Source organism: Aptenodytes forsteri, unplaced genomic scaffold, assembly GCF_000699145.1.
Source record: "Aptenodytes forsteri isolate BGI_AS27 unplaced genomic scaffold, ASM69914v1 Scaffold195, whole genome shotgun sequence".
NCBI lineage: Eukaryota > Metazoa > Chordata > Aves > Sphenisciformes > Spheniscidae > Aptenodytes > Aptenodytes forsteri.
The window spans coordinates 186,706-210,247 of record NW_008795317.1 but is presented as its reverse complement, the minus strand read 5'-3'; the positions used below and the strand labels follow the sequence as shown (position 1 = coordinate 210,247).

Here is a 23,542-nt window from a genome sequence, read left to right as displayed (position 1 = left end):
GAGTTTTCTCACTTTTACTCTTCCGATTTTCTCCCCCATTCCACCGGAGGGGGAGTGAGTGAGCAGCTGTGTGGTTCTCAGTTGCCAGCTGAGGTTAAACCACGACACAGAAACTTGCACACCTTTGGCATTATCCAGGCTCAAACGCTTGAGCAGCCGCTTTAATTTCCATGTGATGTTTCCAGTTTTAAGAGATGCCCTTTCTCTTGTGAATCCTCAGTAGAAACAGCGGCTCTGCATATTTCACACAGACACTGGGAGGGCCATTTTAGTACTAACTCTAAAGCGTTCTGGTTAGAACATTATTTGTAAGATTGCATTATTATTGATGTCTCCTTTTCCTCCTGAATTCCAAAAAAAATCCCCAGCTGAACACCCAGGTATGTTACAATAGTTTCAGCAGCTACTTTTCCTCATTAAAATTATTTAAGATCCTCAGTATTTCTCAATAACCTATAGACAGCTTCCAAAAAGGGGTCCAGTCAGTTCTAAAACACATTCAGACTCTCATCTGGCATTACCAATTGATATAGTTGGTGCTATTATTATGTAGCTCCATAACATCCTCTGCAGTCAGCTGTAAATCGTTAAATAACATTTCTTTGGCAGTCCTCTGAAGATAGTTAGTTTCTATTTGCATTGATATTCGGCCCAGGGATTCTGCATTATCAATCCATAAAATAAAATGCATTCAAGTAGTGCTAAAATTATGTCATAGACAAAGAAGAAAAGCAGATGGATTGAAAGTTATAGTGGCAAAAGGTTATTATTATCTCATCCTCTTCGATCTAAAAGTGACAGTCCCAACTGGATGGTGTTACTACGTACATGAAAGTAGAAGTCTCATAGCGATCAGACACAGTGACACCAACATTCTAGGCAGGTCGGAGATCTCACCCTCGTGCACAGAGTTGAATGCTTGACCTATGCTTGCTAGCCAGGAGATCTTTACTATCTATGGAGGTGATACAAGATGTTCATCCTTAGCTATCATGGGAACCCTTAAAAATATTGGTAGACTGAGTTACTTACGAATTAATCCTGTAGTTATCCTCCCATCCAAGCCCACAGAGGGTCTGTGACCCAGGAGCACAGAGGACTGGGAAGGGCTGGGCATAAAGAAAGGCTTACTACGATACCTGAGAAAGGCCCAGTCAGCCATGACACTAGCACAGAGTAACTAGATATCAAATCTGGCAGGCAGGATTACACAATATTTTAACAATTTTTAAAAATACTCCAAACTTATCTATGCAACTCTCCTTTAATTAAAATTGTGTCATCCCTGATCCCTCTGCTTGCTGAAGACTTTGCTGAAGGATATTATCTGGCCTTATGGACACATGCCAGTTGAGCTAGGACTGATTTACTCAAATAAACAGATGTGCTAGGCAGCCATGTTTATCCTTCTTGTCAAACGCTTGCTGCCAGAGCCACTTTGTAAAATAGCAATTCATAAAACACTCTAAGGAATTCCTATTAGCTACAGTAGTTCATTAAAAATTTCTGCCTGTGGAGCAAACACCAGAGTAATGATTGACCCATCATGTTCTCATGTGAGAGGGAATATTTTAAATTAGCAAGGCTCATTCTTTTTTACTTAAATTATCTCTGAATCTATATAGACACCCTTTTTTGCTAAGTATACTTACTCACCCATTTCTTTTCTCAAACTGCTGTTCTCTTTTGGTAATTGGTACAGCCTTAGATCTAAAATCCATGAGAAGAAATTATTGTTATTCTGTTACAAATCACTATATATTATCTTACTAAAATGAGTTTCATTTCCTGTCTTTCAGGTGTGTTACAACACACACGATACACGAAGTGTTATCTTTTTAAGGGTTCTCTAAGCCTGAAAGAACTTGAAAAGAATTTGCACAATATTGCTAGAATTAATACTAAATTTTACATAAATATTGATGGAATATCCTTCACCGGTGTCGAGATGTGTTAGTTTTCACTCCTGAAAATCGTGCTTTTGAGGCTAGCTATCAAGCCACTGTTTTGCTCCTCCTGTCCTTAAAGAGAAGAGTCCTGCTGGTGTTTTTAACAAATGGCAAATGTTAATTACGAAGAGTAAAGGGGTAAGCCTGTACTTCCTAGCAATGTCAGAGTTATATTTGATTAGTTCATTAATTGCAGATTTATACAGCTTGTTGCTACTGAAAATAAAAAGTGCTGAAGCTGTATTAACACCTTCAGTCAGGACCCTTTTAACTGTTGATGTTCATACTCATGATCCATTGTGTACAGAAATTATTAGCCTTTATGCCACTATTTAATTACTTTTTTACTGTACCTGTCTCATTATTTTCAGCGTTCACCTCAGGATGCCAGTAACAACAGAAGGACAGTTTGGTAGCTACATGGATAATACAAGGAATGCCTTCCCCATCAGTACTGAGATTATGCTCCCTGATGGGTGAAGCTAGGGCACATTCCCTTGTTAATTGAAGTACCTCTCTGCAGATCTCGTGATATGTGCTCTGTAAGCTGATGTCTGTTTTGAGATTTCAAATATGGATAGAGTTATGGATCCCACCTTACTGAAAACAGCTAGGAAAAGACTGTCGATTTTAGCAGCTTGGAAACACCCAAGCAGCACAGCTCTGTTACTGTAAAAGGTACACAGGACATAGGGACCCTCCTGGCAGCTGACAAAATTCATTATGAGAGTGTATTCTCAGCTTTGCTGCAAAACTACACACAAAAAAACCTTTCTAAATTCTTTCTGCACTCAAGAATTATAAATCCATCCAAGTCTGATTACAAACACCAGGGTAAGGATACCAGGCACAGCACGGTGTTAGCTTTAGTCAAAATAACAAAGATTTCTAACATTGAAGCAGAAAACCAGATAACAACTAGAAACAAGAAGTAGGGATCTGATGCAAAGATTATTTAGGATAGCAGGAATCTGTTTCAGTCTTCATTAGGCTGAATATCAGACCTACAGGATCCCATGAATGTGCATGTACACGTCCCTTGTAGTGGAAAGGTCACTTGCTCTTTTAGACATTCCCAAGACAGCTCTGAGCAAGTTGGTTTATTTACACAGCACAGTGCTATGCAGAGATACTAACCTGGATCCCAAACGCAGCACACATAAACCGGTGCAACCCTGCACCCGGGCTTTTTAGCACTGCCTTTCTGATGTAACTGTGCTACTTAGCTGGACCCAACTCAGCCAAAGTTAGCTGAAAAGTCTCTGCATCCCGCTCTTTTGTGCGGTGAAAACACACCCTTGTATTCCTATTACTGAAACACTTTGGTTTCTATGGATGGAGGGGATTATATCTCTTATGTAGATAAGAAATAACAAATCCCTCTTTTTCTGCAGTGTCTTACAATAGCAAGCTGATAATGCCAAATGTCACCCATAAATCCGTAAGGAAATATTAATAAATAGCCCAAGACATATCTCCAAATTATTTTTGTATAAAAGGCCTACTTTTCCTCTCACTTTATATTCCTGAATTCAAGGAAATTGTAAGAGTGGAATTAGACCCGTTGTGTCTTGTATACAAGGTGCAATAAATGACCAGAGCAAAAGTGAGAACTCCACAACCTGTCTATTGGAACTACGTATATACAATCTGCCTGCTTTTGCTGACCAGCCTATCATCAAATGAACAAAAAACTTGTTTATTATTCTGGATCTGAACATTACTTAAGCTGCTGAGCATTTAACTCTCAGTGGCATTTGACTGTACAATTAATGTATGGCGAATAGCGGCTGGCACTGTGATAAGAGGCTTTCTTTTCAGAACGAGTGTACGCTGGTCAGTGTTGCTCTTCTTCACTTCTGTCCAGTAGACTGTCGAATCTAAGGACCACATATACTAGCATAAATGCTTCAGCATTATAGCTGGCATAGACTGACAGTGAATTATATAAAAGTGTGACAGAGGGCTGCCACATAAGGTCTTATGCTGTCCCTGTCACAGACTCTACTTTAAGAGGAACACGGATGTGTCAGGAGCCCTGTAGATATCTCTTACAGACATCTTGGATGGCTAGTGCGGATACACATAGCAAACCAGGCAAAGCATTGGGAGGGGAATTTTAATCAATTCACCCACAAAAATTACTCCCGTGTCATTTTATGTATGAGTGCTTCAGTTTTCTGTGGACTTTCCAGTTGTTTATTACGGATCCATTACTCAACCAAATAGCATCCACTCCTAACCACAGTCTCTGGGAATACAGAGAGACTGTTATAACAAAACAATGCAACATTAATTAGAAATAATTAGAAAGTCAGGAAGCTATAAAAATAAATGGACACTCTCCAAGCTCAAAGTTACCATAAACGCATGAAGGCAGAAAAAATAAAAATGGAGAAGAAAAATTCTAAAATTAATATAATACAAATTTAACTCATACATATGCCAAAACCTATTAAAAATTCTACCATGCCAAAAACCTAAAATAAGTAAATTTACCTTTTAGAACTAAGGACTGCCCATAATTCATTTGCAAGATTTCAGAAATACATATGTTTAGTATAGTATTGCTTTCAAGGGAACTCGAAAGCTAAAGCTGTGTTGGCTGGAATAATTTATATTTTGATTTGAACCCCTCAAATAGCTCACTTCCTTAATTACTGTCTTGTCTGACAGGGAATCTTGTGAATACATATTGTTTGCTTTAGTTACGGAACATGTGATGATGCCTTTGACAAATAGGGACACTATTTCATTACATTAAATCTTACTTTCAAACTAAGTGTTTTTTACCTCACTTGTCAATAAAAACCATTACAGACTCCCGCTAGGCTATTGATCCTACTCCTAAACAGGAGCTCATATGATGATTAACCTGAAAATAGCCATAATTTAAAAATATATCTGACAAATCACAATGGATCCCGTTCTGAGCTGCTCATCATTGTCATGTGACAGCCACCCACTTGTAGCTGAATCTAAATAGATGGCGAGGGGGGGAAGCAAGTCATGTTAATAACCACTATTTGCCATGCAGCGTTTGAGGAATGATTCCTCACATGGAGAGCAGCTCTATAGTTTTACTAGTGTTTTTGAAATTCTGCATACACCTAGAAAATTTCCTATGGCCTTTAAGTGGTCCAATGCAATCACTTTATGCCAAAGGAGCCATATGAACTACCACCATGTGCTCCACAGATACCTGAATACTTGAGCTGACAAAGAATCTCCTCTAGTAGTTTACAGTGTGTGATCTATGGCACGCAGCTGAGCAAAACTGATTCTTCCAAGTGGGATGCAAAAATACATACAGAGATCTATATACGTATATACCCACCATGTAATTTGGCACAATGGGATTGGATCAGTGGATGCAAGAGGTTGGTACTGAGATTCCTCACACTTCCATTACACGTGGCTTGTGATATTTACTTTGGATCGGATACAGCCTGATTCCTTGGGATGAACATCTGCACTATGCACGTGGAGCAAAGCTTTCTGAAGGGAAGAAACTTCAGATGGATGCTTGTGAAGTGAGGTGGTACACAGACTGGTTGGGAGCCTAAAGTCCCCATCCAGAGCTGGAGCATATTTGAAGGGTTTCTGAAACACAGGTTCTGTCTCAGCTTCCTGTGCAAGGGATTTTGTTCGCATGTATTAAAACCGCTTCTACCCTGAACCAGCACGTAGTAAATGAAAACAGTCTGGGGATTCACTTCAGAACTGCGCTATTGCTCCAAAGCAAAGTGTTAATGCAAGACACATTCATAAATGCTAACCAATTCATTTCTACTGAAAGGAGAAATAAAGTCAACAATCACAGACTTATGACAACAGAATCACTTGTCATCAGCTGACTTTATACATAGACTGCTGGAGATTTTCGCACAGCTATCCCTGTACTGAGCTCAAACATCCATATTTGATTTTTAAAAGTTTCAAAACATGTATTGTAGCCTTGATTTTAAAATATCAAAAGAAGCAGAACCCTCCACTTCCCTTCCTCTGATAACTAAAGAGGTTTGGTTTACACAGTTATTCCTAAAAGTATAATTTTTCATTACATCGCTAACTTAAGAATATACATGTACCTTCAACTCTGGATGATAACACACTTCTCCACAGATATTTTCATGCTTTTTACATTCTAATGAGATGCACATTCTATTACTTTTGCTACTCCTTGGAGTCTTTGATGGGGTACACCTCTGCCACGCTTTACGTAAGAGTTCATATCCCAGGATAATGCCATTTGGCTGTCCTGGTGATGCCCAGTTGATTTGAAGAGATCTACAATAGGCAGAAAATTAACATCTGTTAAATTATTGAAAGTATTTATGCTTCTACGGATACTTACATTACGAGATTAGCATATAGCAGTTCCATTTTATACTAGTTCCCGTGGAATGAAATATTTTGAAGAGTTCAAAATGTTCCTCTGATGGTGAATTTCACAGCTGCTTTAATAACCAAAAGGTGTAAAAGTTTGACGAAAGTGTCAATATGTGCTAATACTCTGGGAAAATAAATCACACATGCAATCAAAGTCCTTAAAGGTTGCTATTTAAAAGACATTCATACTTCTGTGTAATAAACTTTCTGGCATTTTACTCGTTTCATTTCAGTGGTAGGAGAAAGGATTCAGTATGCCTTCCTGGTGCTATAGCAAAGGCGTACACGAACTATTGTCAGGGCTGGTGCAACCATTCCATTCTCAGATAGGAACCTGGTAGAGGACGGGCAGCTGGGCGGCAAAAGACTGCTCCTTGCCCTCTGAGCTGTTGCCAGTGCAGCTTACTCACATCGTGTTCAGTCACCGTTTAGAACAGATTTGTATTCATCTTGCTTTTTCCCTGCTTTCAAAAACGTTATACAAAAAATGCATGTTGCTTTGAAACGTATTCGTCAGCACAGAACTAAAAGAAAGAACTCATCACAGCATCAGTAAGCACTACTCCTCTTCTGTGCTTAAATATTTTCATTGACATAAAATTAGAAGTAAAAAATGCAAGTGTTTATCACAAGTAAGACTCAAGACTTCTGACTTTGAGTGCAAAAGCATGACTGGAGCAGCAGCCCGCAAAAGACTGACTGTAAAACAAAATCCTGTTGTTGATTTCAGGTTTGATATTAGACCATCATCGGTTTAAGGAAGAAAGTATCTTAAGGGAAAAATCATGTTAAACTGTAGCATGCCTGTCACTACTAAAAATGTGCAGATATTGGCTCCAAAATCTCAATATTACAATTAAGAAAAATAATGTCAAAAAGGGACATTTGAAACAGAAACTTACTCTGTCTTTTATAATGTGCACATTTTACACTGGTATTTCAAATGAAAACTTCATTTCTTGCATAATCACGCTGGCATGTTGCATAAGACACAAATTGCTTTCACTATAGAATCATAGAATCATAGAATCATTGAGGTTGGAAAAGACCTCTAAGATCATCGAGTCCAACCGTCAACCCAACACCACCATGCCCACTAACCCATGTCCCTAAGCGCCTCATCTACATGTCTTCTAAATACCTCCAGGGATGGGGACTCAACCACTTCCCTGGGCAGCCTCTTCCAATGTTTAACCACTCTTTCAGTAAAGAAATTTTTCCTCACGTCCAATCTAAACCTCCCCTGGCGCAACTTGAGGCCATTTCCTCCCGTCCTATCGCTTGTTACTTGGGAGAAGAGACCGACACCCACCTCGCTACAACCTCCTTTCAGGTAGTTGTAGAGAGCGATGAGGTCTCCCCTCAGCCTCCTTTTCTCCAGGCTGAACAACCCCAGTTCCCTCAGCCGCTCCTCATCAGACTTGTTCTCCAGACCCCTCACCAGCCTCGTTGCCCTTCTCTGGACACGCTCCAGCACCTCAACGTCCTTCTTGTAGTGAGGGGCCCAAAACTGAACACAGTATTCGAGGTGCGGCCTCACCAAGGCCGAGTACAGGGGCACGATCACTTCCCTGCTCCTGCTGGCCACACTATTTCTGATACAGACCAGGATGCCATTGGCCTTCTTGGCCGCCTGGGCGCACTGCCGGCTCATGTTCAGCCGGCTGTCCACCAACACCCCCAGGTCCTTTTCCAACAGGCAGCTTTCCAGCCACTCCTCCCCAAGCCTGTAGCGCTGCATGGGGTTGTTGTGGCCCAAGCGCAGGACCCGGCACTTGGCCTTGTTGAACCTCATACAGTTGGCCTGGGCCCATCGATCCAGCCTGTCCAGGTCCCTCTGCAGAGCCTTCCTACCCTCGAGCAGATCAACACTCCCGCCCAACTTGGTGTCATCTGCAAACTTACTGAGGGTGCACTCAATCTCCTCATCCAGATCATTGATAAAGATATTGAACAAGACCGGTCCCAAAACCGAGCCCTGGGGAACACCGCTCGTGACTCCATTCACCACAACTCTCTCTGGGTAGAGAGAAGGAGATCCCAATGCTGCATGTAGATCAATAGGAGGACTGACAACATTGCATAGTATATACTTAGGCTCCAAGTACCTCTTTTTAATCTCCATGTCCCAATTACACAGCCACTGTCAGAATGCCAGTGACATCATAAATTAGCATTAATTTAAGGTGAAAATGTTACAGTGAAACAGCAGCTGCTGCAATAAACTTTGACATCTTAACAGAATAAAAGTAACTGAATTATTATTTCACTTCCTTGAGGTATAAACAGAGGAATACACACAGCAATAAGCCTTTGCAGTACAGGAATTAATGTCACCTATGAAGGAGTAACTTCATAGGTGACTTGTAGAGTCACTATTATCATTCCAAGGTGTTAATCTGAACCACAGATTTAACTCCATATTCCGTACATGGCTATTTTGTATTGACTATGTATTCTACCACATGCACATGAACACACACTCGTGTACATACACACATGTCTACATTTAAATAATGTTACAGGACCTAACTTAAAAACATAAAAGCAGGAAAATATATTGTATAAACTTCAGAAAAAAAGATAAAAAGAAAAGGAAAAGAAGGGTAGTACTTCAATCTTCATACATGCCATTGAAACTCTCTCCTGGTCTTTGCACAGTATAGATCACAGGAGCAAAGAAAGCATTTTGAGTCATATTTTTGAATTATTTGCTTTCTGCAAGTTTCATTCAGACCCTCAAGGGTATATTTTCAAAGTATTGTGCCAGTTTTTGCAGTTTTGCAAGTCATATTTCTCTCTAAAATAATTTCAAATTAGGCCTAAGAATTGATGCAAGGATTTGAACATTTTGCCTTTTCTGCAGAGCTCAGCATGTATTTCTTTCTTTTAACAAGCAACCACTTTATTATTATTCAATTTATAGATACACATTTGGGGTCGATATAGGCTGGTATTGTGTAAAGCTGCAGCTGCACAAGAAAATTACGTGGCATGGGAGTTCACTGACCAGTGCCACCGAAAGGGTAAAACTCAGTATGGCCTTCCAATAATGAGTCACAGATAAGCAGACTCCTTCACAATTTTATGAATGTTTCAGTTATGTCTACACCTTCTGATATTTGCCACCCATGGCAAATTGTGGTGGTTTTGAAAGCATCACAGCAAGAACAATGCATAGCTCAGTTTAAAAAAATCAGCAGGGTTTTCACAGGACTGCAGAGGCTTTTCGACACCCCCCCACCTGAACAAATACCCCAGGCTGAGCTGAGAACCTTCACTTTAGCATGCATCGAGCTGTATCATGTACGGTGCATTTGATACAGCCGCAGAAACACAGGGACGGAGCCTGCCCACCCTCTCCTTCTCTTCATCCCCAGTTACTCCCTCTCAGGTAAACCGGAGTTGTGTCTATGCTGGTAAGTGCCCACACCCCAAACTATAGAAGCAGACTTGCAAATTCTGGGCACAGACAGATGTGCAACACCTGGCACGTGGCGTATAGTGCTTGTCTGCCAGAGAAAACTTCATTTCAAGCATGTGCCATTTATCATAGTTCAAATGCTGGATGAGTCCTTTCTGTGACTGCTGTCAATGTGGCAAAAATACTGAAGCAGGGCTCACCTCCCAGAGAAAAGGCAGCCTAACCAGCTTCACAGAAAAGAACTGCTTCAGACTACAAGGTCCGTGAGGCACTGCAGCACTTCCAGGAGATAAAGAACAATTTCAAACTGATCCACAAATGTGTATTTGCTTTTGGTGCAACAGAGCAAACTGAAATCCTTTGGCTCAAGCACGTGAAGACAATTCATTCTGACATTTCTAGATGGAAATATTATTTTTTTTTATATCCATGAAAAATATCCATATTTCAGGTTTGATATGACATCAGACACATTTTGGTAAACCAGATTTCGGAAAAGAAATTCTGGGTTTTGCCTGCTTCAAGTATCACCAGCTTCGAGTATCCATGAGCCATGAAAAGAACTCCTGATCTTTTTTTACCTCAACTCAGTAGTAACGGTTTAACCATCAAGATTAAGGATATAATAAGGCCTTAATTTTGAATCTTGAGAGAAAATGTTGTATTAGTCTCCTCAAATACAAGGCTTAAATTTAAAAAATCTCATAAAATCTAAGATTCAATGACTGTACTTTCAGAAGCTGGAATTAAAAAAAAGTCACAGAAAAATCCCAAGATTCACCTGACATTCTTAAGATAGGGAATACTGCTATTATTAATGACCAGTGGATGAAATACTTTCCTCATCAGAAGATCACACATACTGAGCAACTGCTTCAGCATTATTGTGCAGGAGTTAACTACCTGCTGTATTGTGGACTGCAGTGCTAACATAATTAGAGAGGCGGTATGACACAGTACAGAAAGTCTGATAAATAGCATTATGCTTCCTTTGCTGCTACAAAGTTTGTGAAATCTTTCTGTGCCTTGTTTTTCCCATTACTCAAGTAGGGAGAGCGATCAGGTTTCCTCCATGGGAACACTGCCTTGGACACTTCAAGTAAAGTGCTATAAAACTAAGCATACTTGAGAAAGCTGACTTTGTATGTTGCCTGGACACACAGGTTGGACATGACTCCCAGCAATCTTCCCCAGCATTTCATGTTGGGCCAATGCCACCCCCATAACATTCACATAGTTATGAATCCCTTTTTTTATTTGTTCTTTCCACCCATTTTCCCAGTATGGAAAATCAGACTTACTGGTCTTTAGTTCCCCAGATCCCCTTGGAGAAATCTGCACTACATTGTCTTGTCTTTCATTCCTCCAGTACCAACACCAATTTAAAGGATATTTTACACAGCACAGTAGTTTGACACTTTCATATTTGAGCTCCTTTAGAACTCCTGAGCAAATACCATCATCCCAACAATTTATTACTGTATGTTTTATCCAATTGTTCTAAAATCTTTCTCACTAATGTTAATTTGAGCTAGTTCCTCCAGCTCATTCACCCACAAACAGCACCTGATACAGAAACCTTCCCAGGCTCCATGATACTAAACATCAAACCAAATAATTCACCTAGCTTTTCTCCCATGGCTTTATCTTCTTTGAGCTTTCCATTACACCCTGAACATGGTTTCTGGTTCCCCCAAAATGCATAAAGGGCCCTCTCTTCCTTCATGAAGCTCTGAAGAATTTTCCCTAGTTTATGCCACAAGGTGTTTTCAGAGCCATCAACCTTTTAATTAAGCACTGAACAGAATTTCTGGCAGGGTTCATCTGCATTGTGCCTCAGTTTACTGAAAGGAACAAAGCTGCTACTAAGTCTTGTTATTAGGGAAAAACGAAGCATGCTGTATTACAAGGAACAAGAGAAAGAAGAAAGATATTTTAAAGAGAAATTAACATTTTTCCAACACACCACGAGAATTTCATCCACTACACAAACTTTAAGTCAGCATCCACATGCATACAGTACTCAGAGAACTTTCTAATCTGTGCAATAAAATACAATACTTCTCTATAGACACAAACCCTGAGGTCCTAACTAAAAAAAAAAAAAAATGCATACTTGATTTCAATAGGATTTGTTTCTACCTAAAAATGGCCAATACCACCCCCCTCCAAAGAAACAAAACCCAGACAAGAAACATAACAAACCAGAACCTGACTTAGGACTTCAGGACTGGGTCCCATACTGTTTTCTATTTGAAGTTTGGCATTATAAAATAATCATTCCAGGACTGCGACCTTTTGTGCCAAGTTTCAGCCTGAAGCTGAGTTATTAACTGTAAGGGGTGGAAAAATAAGGTATTTATAATGGCTCCAGTAGTATAACCTTCATTAGAACAGTGTGCATGGAGCTGCTATCAGAAAGACTTCTAAGAAGTTGGTGGGTGAAATTATAATTTATGTCATGCAGCACCTTGAGGCTAATTTTAAAACAATTATTTGTGAATGCTACAAAGACATTATCTAACAGCATTCTCATCAATAATGTAGCCCCCCAAACTGATTCAGAAGCAGGAAAAATGCCATGATTCCAATTAAAGACAATAAACTCCACAGTCTGTATTATATCTCCGGTATCCCATGAGCCTATACTCTAGAAATGCCTTTTTTCTCTGATGACAGATATGTACTAAAATGTCCTCTTCTCTACACAAACTGTTTTTTTGCCCAAGCTTTTTCTTTTATGGAGGATAAATAAGTGTGCTGTGTTTGGCTGGGATAAGGTTAATTTTCTCCATACTAGCTAGAATGGGGCTATGTTTTGGATTTGTGCTGAAAACAGTGTTGATAACACAGGGATGTTTTCGTTGTTGCTGAGCAGTGCTTACACAGAGTCAAGGCCTTTTCTGCTTCTCACACCACCCCACCAGCGAGCAGGCTGGGGGTGCACAAGAAGTTGGGAGGGGACACAGCCAGGACAGCTGACCCCAACTGACCAAAGGGATATCCCACACCATATGACGTCATGCTCAGCATATAAAGCTGGGGGAAGAAGAAGGAAAGGGGGGGACGTTCGGAGTGATGGCGTTTGTCTTCCCAAGTAATGGTTATGCGTGATGGAGCCCTGCTTTCCTGGAGATGGCTGAACACCCTCCTGCCGAGGGGAAGTAGGGAATGAGTTTTGCGTTTTGCGTGGCTTTTGCTTTACCTGTTAAACTGTCTTTACCACAAGTTTTCTCACTTTTACTCTTCCGATTCTCTCCCCCATCCCACCGAGGGGGAGTGAGTGAGCAGCTGTGTGGTGCATAGTTGCTGGCTGGGGTTAAACCACGACAATAAGCAAAATTCATATTCAGCCCAGCACCTGCTGAAGCTGTCAGCTGTAGTGTTTGTCATATTTCAATCAAAGCTGAAACCAGCCAGTCATTTTTATACTGCACAGTCCCTACATACTCGAGGACCAGAATTAATGAATTAGCTATTGATTAAATTCCACTCTAGCAAATCCACCGTGGCAAATAAATGAACTACCCGGGGCACATGTAGGCCACGGCCAGACATGTCCGGGCAATCGATCAGTAGTTAGTATTCTTTTGGGATATAAGAACAGCTGATGATAATATGACATGTAGGAAAAGGCAGTGTAGAAACAGAGTCTGTTTCTGGCTGAGCAGCTTATAAAGTAGGAAGGCATTTTTGATCCTTTTGCATTCATGTGTTATGACATATTTAGTCTATATATAATAGCAGAAACATGCATAAGTGTTTGCAGTACAGGCAATACAGACAAAGGCATACATAAGTTAAAGCCAAGGGCAAAAGATGAGATCCTGAATTGAGTTCTTATCATCAAACAAGCTTTGACTATATCTGTATGTGTGACAGAAAAACAGCAAGCTTAATTTTGCCCTTATAAAGAGACAAATGCTGAATTCAAGCAAAACGCAGAAATGAGAAACAACAAACCAAAGTCCTTAAAAGGCTGGAGAAGCAAATCCATTCTGTTGGCCATTTCTGAAGCTCAGATGTGAGATTTTTGTTATTTAAAAAAAAGATTTTTTTTCTTTCTATAAAAGAAACTGCTAATGAGCATACACCACCAGAAGTGTAATAAAATCACATGAACAATAACATAAAAACAGGAGGCTAACTGTTTTGTTGTTGGTGTAATTCTGAAAAATGTATTAGCAAGCTCAGTTTTAGTCTGTCTTTGGAAGATATTAACTCCCAAAGAATCACTGTATATTTTACTATTTGGCTGCTTCTAAGGACTGAAAATCTGATGCTCCCTTTACAATTAAGAAGTTTGCCCATGCCTGTGGATGTAGTGGATAGGCAGATTGCAAACAGCGGTTCAAGGAGACATAGATATGCATGCCTTTTAAGATAGCTTACTAATTCTTACTGTTGTGATAGGTGACTTTTTTTTACCCACAATTATTCTAAGTTTCCATTATCAGCATCGCATAGCTCCCTGAGCATTAATCTTCCTCTTCTTAACTGACAGCAAAATGTGATAATTTTCATTCCTCTACACTTCTTCTCTTAACTACTTCCACTTATGCTTTATTTATTATCACAGCACAGCGATACCCAAATGGGTATGTACAGTCAGCCAAGGGTGAGGTTTCTTCAATTGCTCTTTTGGCCAAGAACTCCAAGACCGAAAATAACAACCATGAAAAATGTTTTCAAAGTGTATACTGAATTCTTTTATGCACCTTATTCAACTGAGAGAAGACAACCTTACACTCCGGTCCCCATTCCAGCCACAAATTGCTCTGGCATATGAAAGCCACCTCTAGCATAGTACCTTGAGCCAATTATGTGAATAATGGGTGCTGACAGCTGCTTTGGCTCATCTTCCACAGTTGTAATCTGGGTCCCATTGCTTCTCACACAGGCATACACCGTGCAGGCTTCAATCTGATGAAGAAGAACATGAGTTTCACATACTTAGCTGCAGAAATTATTCAGCTCTGCTACTTGTTTAGACTTCTCTCTTCACCCAAGATTTTATTCTTTTCTATTTAACAGATTCCACACAGCCAGGAAAATACCGCAGCTTTGAGATAAATATATCTACCAGAGATATACTGCGCTGTATCACATTCTCCCACACCACTTTCAAAAAAAGGGTACATGCAGCTGCCTGGCACTAATTGCTGTTCTCTATTAAATTATCACCAACAGAGTTGCAGTGAATTTGTTTTTCTGAATGTATATGTAGATTCTGGTACACAACACTGAAAAAAGTGTACTTTGATTTGGGGCCTTGAGTAAGTTTTCTACACCTACCATATATTCTGACATAAAAATAAGGATAATTTTTCCTTAATATTTTCTATTCCTTCATGTCTATTCTGGAAAATTAGAAATCAAAAATGCAAGTAGGAGTCAGACACTTTGTTATGAAAAACACCACAGAAATAAAAACTTATTCCTTCAATGCTTGGGATTAAACTAAGCAAAGGCAAAGTGAAATAGTTAGTGAAGGATGGTAACATTTTTTCTGTATTGTCAACACAGAAGTTACTCAAAAGAGCACAAAAAATGAAAGATAATGCAGTAAGATTACCAGTGAGATGCACATGCATCCAAGATAATATTGTTTCCAAGACAAGAAGAAAAAGAATCAAAAGAAAAAAAGAATTAAACCCAGTTAATTTTGGTTTTACCTATCACATTGATGCAAATATAAGTCCAGTATAAAGACTAGGAAAGCAGAAGAGAAGAATAATTAACATCTCAAGCAACAGAAGGTGGCCATGGTAAATTAATATAGAGGGTCTGTAAGTGAGGCAGTACACTGAATTTGCATTGTTATTGAGAAAAGACAAATGTGTTCCCAAGCGGCATTCAGAAAGTCATATGTGTATTCATGGATGGAGGTTTGCTGTTTCACAGGGGCTGGAACATAGAAATCTGCTACGGTATGCCTGTCTGTGATGTTTATTTATGGCATGTAGTAGCTGGATGCAAATTTTCAGAACGAAGTATACATGGTACTACTAAGTTCTTCTCATATAATGCGAACCAAACCTGAATGAAATAGACAGGTATAGTTACAATTAAGTGTCAAACTGCATTTCTTGAATATATTAATACAACTTAAGGATAGAAAGATATTCTTTATTCATTTTTTTTTATTCTGCACACAGTATTTTGCCTTTCATTAGATATATGAATAGAGAGGCAAAGACAGAGATAGAGAAAGGGAAAAGCAAAGAAAAAATATTGTACTTATTAACAACATAAAAAGTACTACTATGATTTCAGAGATCAGCTCTGCTTCCTCCTCAGAAGGATAAGGAGAAAAAAAATGATAAAAGGATGACAAATGCAATATCATTATTTCTCTGTGCTGATATATTATGCATGCCTGATGTTTCTAAAACAATTGCAATTTTCTTTTAATGAGTAGGAGTAGAATCTTTGCCTCTTTGTAATATATGTTGAGGCTTTGCTAATGTTGTAGCACAGAGCATTTAGGGGAAAGTAAATGGAGTTTTGATGGTTTGAAAAAAGATAATGGAAATTTGTATTATGAAAAGTGTACACAGACCTAAAATACGCTGAAAATAAATTTATGCCTTGTATGTATATACTCACAAACAACAGTGCAAATATATGTCCATGTATGTAAAGAAATTCATGAAACAATATTCCATGTGGAAATACACATATTTTATGTAAAATTAAAGTCTATTGCACAACCCAGAAAAGATATTCTAACCTGTATATCATATACAGTGAATGGAGACAAATCTGCTAAAAGAAAGGACCCCGGCTCGTTCATTCCAGTCTTGTACTGCTTATTATTTACATAGATAGAGTACTCTGTGACAACACCATTTGGGTTTGAAGGCGATGTCCAGATGACACGTACAGCTGTACTGTTGATGATGACAACCTCTGGAGGGAACATGCCCTCAGGCTCTAGAAATAAAGGAAGAAACTGAATAAACTCCAGCTGTCTCTGCAAAAGCACTTGTTTAACCAAATGCAGATTAGTATTTAGGTTTAGCAAAGGGTTCACTGCTTATCTGCTTTCCTCTGATGAAGTTATCACAGTCTGTAGTCTTCTGCAAATTGGCTTATTATACTCTCAGTTAGAAACTTTGAGAGCTGATGGTAAAATGCTTTATACCAGCAGCATAGTGTCAATCATCAGTAGTATGTGGCCAGTGAGATATGATGATAAATTATTCACCCATCTACACTGCCAACATACAAACATTATTTTATGTCTCCCCAATCCTAATCCTTCCAAAAAAAAGAGAAGAACAGAGCATTTTGCTTTTAAAGCAAAACCTGAGACCAAAATACTTTATGTCTGGTGGAACGTGACGTTATCAGCCTCATAGCTGAAGCACTATGAAGCAATATGCAATATTGTCATTATGTAAATGGTTTTGAATGTTGATTACTATAGGTAATGATGAAGTCTAAGACTTATTTTAAAAAAAAAAAAACCTTCCTTAGCGTTAAATTACATAATTATCTAAGCATGTCAAGAAATAACCATGCAAAGACCTATTTTTATCATAAGAACCCATCTTTACCAGTTGAAAAAAGTCTAAGACTTATTTTAAAAAAAAAAAAACCTTCCTTAGCGTTAAATTACATAATTATCTAAGCATGTCAGAAATAACCATGCAAAGACCTATTTTTATCATAAGAACCCATCTTTACCAGTTGAAAAATTGTCCTTGCGATCGATTCTATTTTATAAACAAAAGGTGCTGACCTTTGGCATCAGAAAGGAAATGGAATCCTCACTTAAAGTGCTTTGCTAATGACCTGGAACACTTGCTTCTGAGGTAATGATATTATAATGTTTATAATGAGACTTTATAAAGCAAAAAGATTAGAAAGACCATTCTAAACACATTTCAGATTCACAATTATTTTTTTATTTTATTCCTTCCCCCATCCCTCCCCCCGCACTTGTCCACTGGCATAGAAATTACTCATAAAGTCTTTTCTTTGAGGCTGAACTTACACCTAGAGTTTCTGGTGACTCAGGAAAGGCCCTCTGTATGACTGTCATGTCAAAAGCATATCGCTTCACAGAGCAAATCTTTTAAAAAACCCATTAATTGTTTCTGAATTCCACCATTTATTGATATGAACTCAGTTCCAAACTTAGTGCTCACAGATAGGAGTATGCAGGAGAAGATGAGAACAAACTGGGTTAATATCTGCTATTAGAGCTTTTGCTTCTGTCTCAGTGGGACCGTTTATTGATCCACCACATGATGACAACCAGCACTTAAGCTTTTTAGCATTTTAGCCCTTTTTCCTTTTATACCGGAAATTTTATAATGAAAGGATGACTGATCTCAACCCTAACAAAAATCAATTAATTTCATTCTCAGATTTTAAGCCAAGCCGCATTCACTGCTAACCAACCTCCATCTGAGGTAGTCACGTGCACAACTTCACTGTTGATGCTGTGGGCTCCGTTAAAAACTTGAAAAAATATCTGATACTCTGTGTTGGGCTGCAAATCATCTACGATTACAGAGTTTACGTCAGCCTGGATCTTCAGAGATCTTCTATCATCAGTAGAATTCAAGAAGAGGGTGTAATATGCAACATCTCCTTGCAAATCTTGTAGTGCTAAGAAAGAGAAAACATTGGGAGATCAACTGGGAAATATTCAGTCAGCAAGTTTTTTATCAACAACGTGTTGTGAAGAGAAAAACAAATTTTATGCAGACCCCCTTATTTAAAAAAAAGCAGATTCCATCAAGTGCCTTCAATTTCACCCTTATAAGCAGAGATGCAGACTGCTCTTCCAAACTTGTGAAAATCATTAACAGATCATTCTATCTAATACTGGAGAAAGCTTTCTTTCTCTAGTCATCCCCACGATGACAATGGAATCTGTAAAGTAAACAAATTAATAGGGGAAACCCACTGCTAGCAGTGGTGCCGGACCTTGCAGCTTGCCACTGCGAAAGGATGGCTTTCACCCAGATAGAAGGAAGAGAGCAAATAAGATTGCTCTATGGCACTAGTTTAAGATGGAAACCTCAAAGAATTTTTCCCTTTTTGCTCCTTCCCTTCAAAAACCACATCTTTATCCCACCCCAAAAGTACTGAATTCCTGTGTTAGTCCTCTAGCCATGAATGAGGGGCAAGTGCCTATGTCTTAAATTATAGTTACATTCAACTTTACACAGTCGACCTTTTGGCCATAGTGAAAATGAAAATCTACGTGTTATTATTTTAGAACAAGCATGGTAGCGTTGTCTACATGTAAAACTGTAATACACTCAGAAGCATTATATTTATAGGGGAAAAAAACAACTCCTCACATTTCTTCCTAAAATGTGTTTTGTCCAGCAACTAGCTTCCCCAGTGAAAGGAACTGAAAAAAACAGTACGATTTTCTGGCTACACAGGGAAGGACATTCATTGGTCTGAGCTGGTGGATAAACAAGGATTCCAGGCAAGCCTTGCATCTCCATTTTAGTAACTCAGATAGAGTCTGTTATCTTACCCATCCTTTGTCAAACAGTTTAAGTTAAGATCTGATCAAATGCAACTGTGTTTCCAGTAGGCACCAAGATGAAAAGAGTAATTATGACAAAAACTTTAAGCACTGATACATATTGCTTTAGATGACACACTGTACCACTGAACAGGACTCAGCTGACTGGGAAATAGCATTGATAAAAGCCAAAAACATATTTTCAGATTAATAGTACACAGTTTTGTCATAGAAATTCTTAATCGAGTGATATGTTATTTTTATTTTAAGTGGTACAGATACAAGTCCTAAATCCTTAGAAGTCAGAAACCTTCAGTAGGTTTTCCAGAAAAAGAAAACTAGCAAGGCAACTTACGTTAAGGACTCCCAAGTTCCCAAAGAAAACAAGAATATCATTTAAAAACTAATATTGTGAAAAAATGAAACATGGGTATACAAAATAGTTAATATGCTTATTGCAACATAAGAAGTAATAAAATACAATAAGGTTTTCCAATAACGAATGGCCCTGTCTTGGTGTTTAACCTTTGAATTCACAAACATATATGAAGAAAATTTCTAAGGTATGAATGAAAATAAAACCAGATTGCATTACCTACATCTAGAAGGTCAGGGGTTTAGATTACTAAGGTAATGAAAGTTCAGTGAGCTGCTTCAGATCTATTACATTTGTCAGTTTTTATAAGCATGCTTACTTCAGGCATGCAATTATAAAATAAAGAGACTACATTTGTTGCAATTCAGCATCCAGTCCTTATAAAATCATTTGCATGTAAGTCATGAAGAAATTCCCCACTGCTGTATTAGCAAACCAACTAGAGAAATTGGCTAAATTCATTTTAAGGAGCAAAGCAAAAAGAGAGAGAAAGGGGATCCTCTCATCCTGAAGGAATGGATATGTAAATTTTCATACAAAGAGATGAAATATTCCACAAAGACAACAGGATTTTGTGTACTACTACTTTATAGATTTCTCATGAGTTTGCATTAACTATTTCTTCACTTTCACTATTCTCATTCTGCAGAAATAGCATATAATAAATACAAACATGACCGAGAAACAGCAAAATGTGCACCTTTTTTTTTTCTATTTCTTTCCCCTCCTTTCAAGGACACTTAGGTATATTATAAATCAAGACAAGGACCGTGTTTCCTATGAGAGCAAGGCAGAGCAACATAAGTGATGGCAGGTTAACATCTAGTTACTGGAATAAATACTAAGCACACTTACTTGGTTTTGACCATTCCACTTCTACAGCAGTATGATTAACAGCACGTGCAATGAGGATACTTCCTTTCTCTGGTAATCCCGCTAATGTAGTAGCTATCACTTCTTCACTTGATGTATATCCTACCTCGTTGTGCACTATGAGCTTGTACTCGTATGTTGTGTACCTAAGACATTTTAAAAATAATTAAATGGAACGAAAAATGCAGACGTAGAAAACATTTGCTGTAAACCTTCTGCCTGTGCCAAAGTTTTGCTGTTTCTTCCCTCCCTCTCCAACAAGTGCAGCTGCATGGTTTGCACCAATGAAGACTCTGTAAGAGGCGTCTATTTTTTGGAAACAATTCAGCACCATTAACATGGTAACAAAAATAAAACACATTATTTCACTTCTTCATAGTTGTAGCTTCTGAGGTGTTGAGAGATTATAGCTCAATGCAATATGTAATTACAGTAATGGCAACCTGCCAAAATTTGGATCAGAATTTAATCAAATGAGGCTTTTTTACTCTTTTGGGAAACCCACCGATTTTAACTTGCAGAGTCTCATTTGTAAAAACGATTCACCACGCTGCCAGGACTATCCCACTACTAAAACACAAAAAAAAGTGCCTAGGAATGCAAACTCATTTAATAAAGTAATTTTCTTCAGAACCATGTATATTCAACTTACGCAGTTTTATTAAATACTTCATGTATATTTAGTAAACCAAATGACTGTCACTCCATAATTTCTTCTCTATATCAAATGGCTTATTAATGTATTTTAAGTGGGATTTCATAATCTCAAAATTAATTCCATTATAAAAAGCCCCCCCCCAAAACTGAGCAATCACAGAAACACAGGATCATCTTGTTCAAATTTTCACTGAAGCTGTAGCACTTTGGGATAGCTGTCTAAAAACACAATAAAGTAACATACAGTAAGTGCCCAATATTTACAGATTTCTCTACAACATGAAAAGGCACTCACATAATATATTTACTTTTTTTTTTTTTTACTGCTTTACTGTATTATGCAACCATCCAGTCTGATTTTAAAGAGCTAATCTAGCAGTCCCACTAAGAAGAAAGCAAACTAATGGGAGCTCACTAGCTCCAACTGTAATGATAAGCATTGTAGAAGAACAGTGACAATATACATAACACATCTTATTTCCCTCTCTGCACTTTCTGTTGCTTGCAAACATGTAGTATTCTCTTGGACATTGTAGCATAGGTGCAATCAAAGATGAATGGAATCTATTCTTCCAATTTAATGATGAGAATTTGAGATTCATTTTTTGATCCATATTTCTAACAATGAATGTAAAAGTTTGGCTTAGCCTACTAGAAACGAAAAAGCCATCTGAAAAAAAAAATCATTGTGAAAATAGACTTCTGGCAGGAATATAATGAAAAAATCACTAATTGTGAAACATGCTTAAAATATGACACAAATGAAAATAGATGCTGATATATGGATTTTCTTTCTGTGAAAAATAAGGACTGCGTCTCTCTGCAGTATCTCCTCTCCAGCCACACGCTCATCCTGAGTTGTTGACTGCAAAAACATAGCTGCAGGTTGCAGAACCCTCCCCAAAAGAAGTGTTCAGGTGTATCTGAGGGTTAGGCACACTTTTCTGGCCATAGCTCATTCAACCCAAAAGGTCATTGTGCCTAATGACTTGTCACTGAGACCCTGTCAGAATTTATTGCCTGCTCTGAACCGCTAACATAACTGCTGCACATATCAGCGCTGCTGAAATGAGCTAAACTAAAACCAAAGGAAACTCTATGTAGAATTTCAAACATGGTTTAAGAAAGAAATGGACGCTTGGGCAGGATTGGGTAAAAGAACAGCTCCATGATCAATTATTACAATGGATGAAAATGAGCAGTGACTTTCAGCAAGTAGGCAGTGACAAGCCAGAGGCAGTAGCCCCTGGCTTGGTTTGGTCTATACAACAGTCTGGGGCAGAGGTCACATTCTGCTGGTTCACATCGTGCTCAGGAGGGATGCTCACACAGCTTTTATCAAAGTAAGTAGAAGCAACATACAGGCATTTGAGGGGCAATGACTGACATGCAGTCCTCATAAAGCACGCCAGCACAGAGAACACACACATCGTGAAACCATCCATGAATGTTTTCCCAAGACTTTACCTACAAAAAACCAGTGCAGAATCCATGCTGAATCTTCCATTACGGGTTCTTAATGTGCGTGTTTGTTTGTCTTAAGGGTGGTAGCCTTGATTTCGAGGTGTTGAAACGAAGGTTGATCAAGAGCAAATGCCTTGCTCTATACCACACAGTAGTAGCTCTGTAACATACTGAGAAACAGAACCCACCCTCCGTTTCCCAACTCTCAACACTCTGCATTTAACTATAATGGAGCTAACACAAAGCTGCCCTTAAATTAGATCATCTAAGAGTGCGATAAATACTCTTCTTGGCCTTGGAGATATTAAAGCAATTGTTAATTTGCATTTTAAAACCAGGTAAGAAAAACAATGCTGAAACAAAGTTTCAAATGTTTCCCAGCTAGGACTTCTCAAACATTCATTCTGCCTGTGCTATGACTTTGCCAACACACAAATCTAGAGCATATGTACACATAAATCTAACTGGTTTGATTGCATGAGCATATCAATGCTAAAATTTCACAAGATCTTTATTTTCATTTGTTTTTCAAAGCAAAACAATGTATGAGTCACGAATGACAGACTAATAATAAATCCCTGCATATTAGAATGATTAATACCAAAGATGACAAAAAATATTTCATTACATAATTAATATGTTCACTACATAAAGACACAAGAAATACTTTGAACTATTAAACATACACTATACAAAATGCCAGCATTTGTTTTTATAGTTTTTGTAATCTCACCTGCTAAGACCCTTATCTTTATAAAACCACTGAGTTCCTGAGTAAATATTGTGCCACAGATTTAAATCTTCAGGGGGATTTGATGCAAGTGGTTGCTGGATTTTACGTCTCAGGAGCTCATATCTAACACAAAAGACAAGCAGAACACCAGGATTATCTCAACTAATGTTATTAC

At 38.4% G+C, this 23,542-nt stretch overlaps 1 protein-coding gene across 1 annotated transcript in view; it reads right to left on the bottom strand.

Annotated features, from left to right (window-relative positions):
* The window catches only part of LOC103899194 (usherin), a gene marked incomplete at its 5' end in the record, with an annotated part of 310,634 nt that overhangs the window by 100,585 nt on the left and 186,507 nt on the right, over positions 1–23,542 (bottom strand). The window contains 6 exons of the mRNA XM_019472152.1: positions 6,041–6,239; positions 14,576–14,688; positions 16,499–16,701; positions 18,178–18,387; positions 20,496–20,659; positions 23,368–23,490. Coding sequence (XP_019327697.1) covers positions 6,041–6,239; positions 14,576–14,688; positions 16,499–16,701; positions 18,178–18,387; positions 20,496–20,659; positions 23,368–23,490 — 1,012 coding nt within the window. The remainder of the gene's footprint in view (positions 1–6,040; positions 6,240–14,575; positions 14,689–16,498; positions 16,702–18,177; positions 18,388–20,495; positions 20,660–23,367; positions 23,491–23,542) is intronic.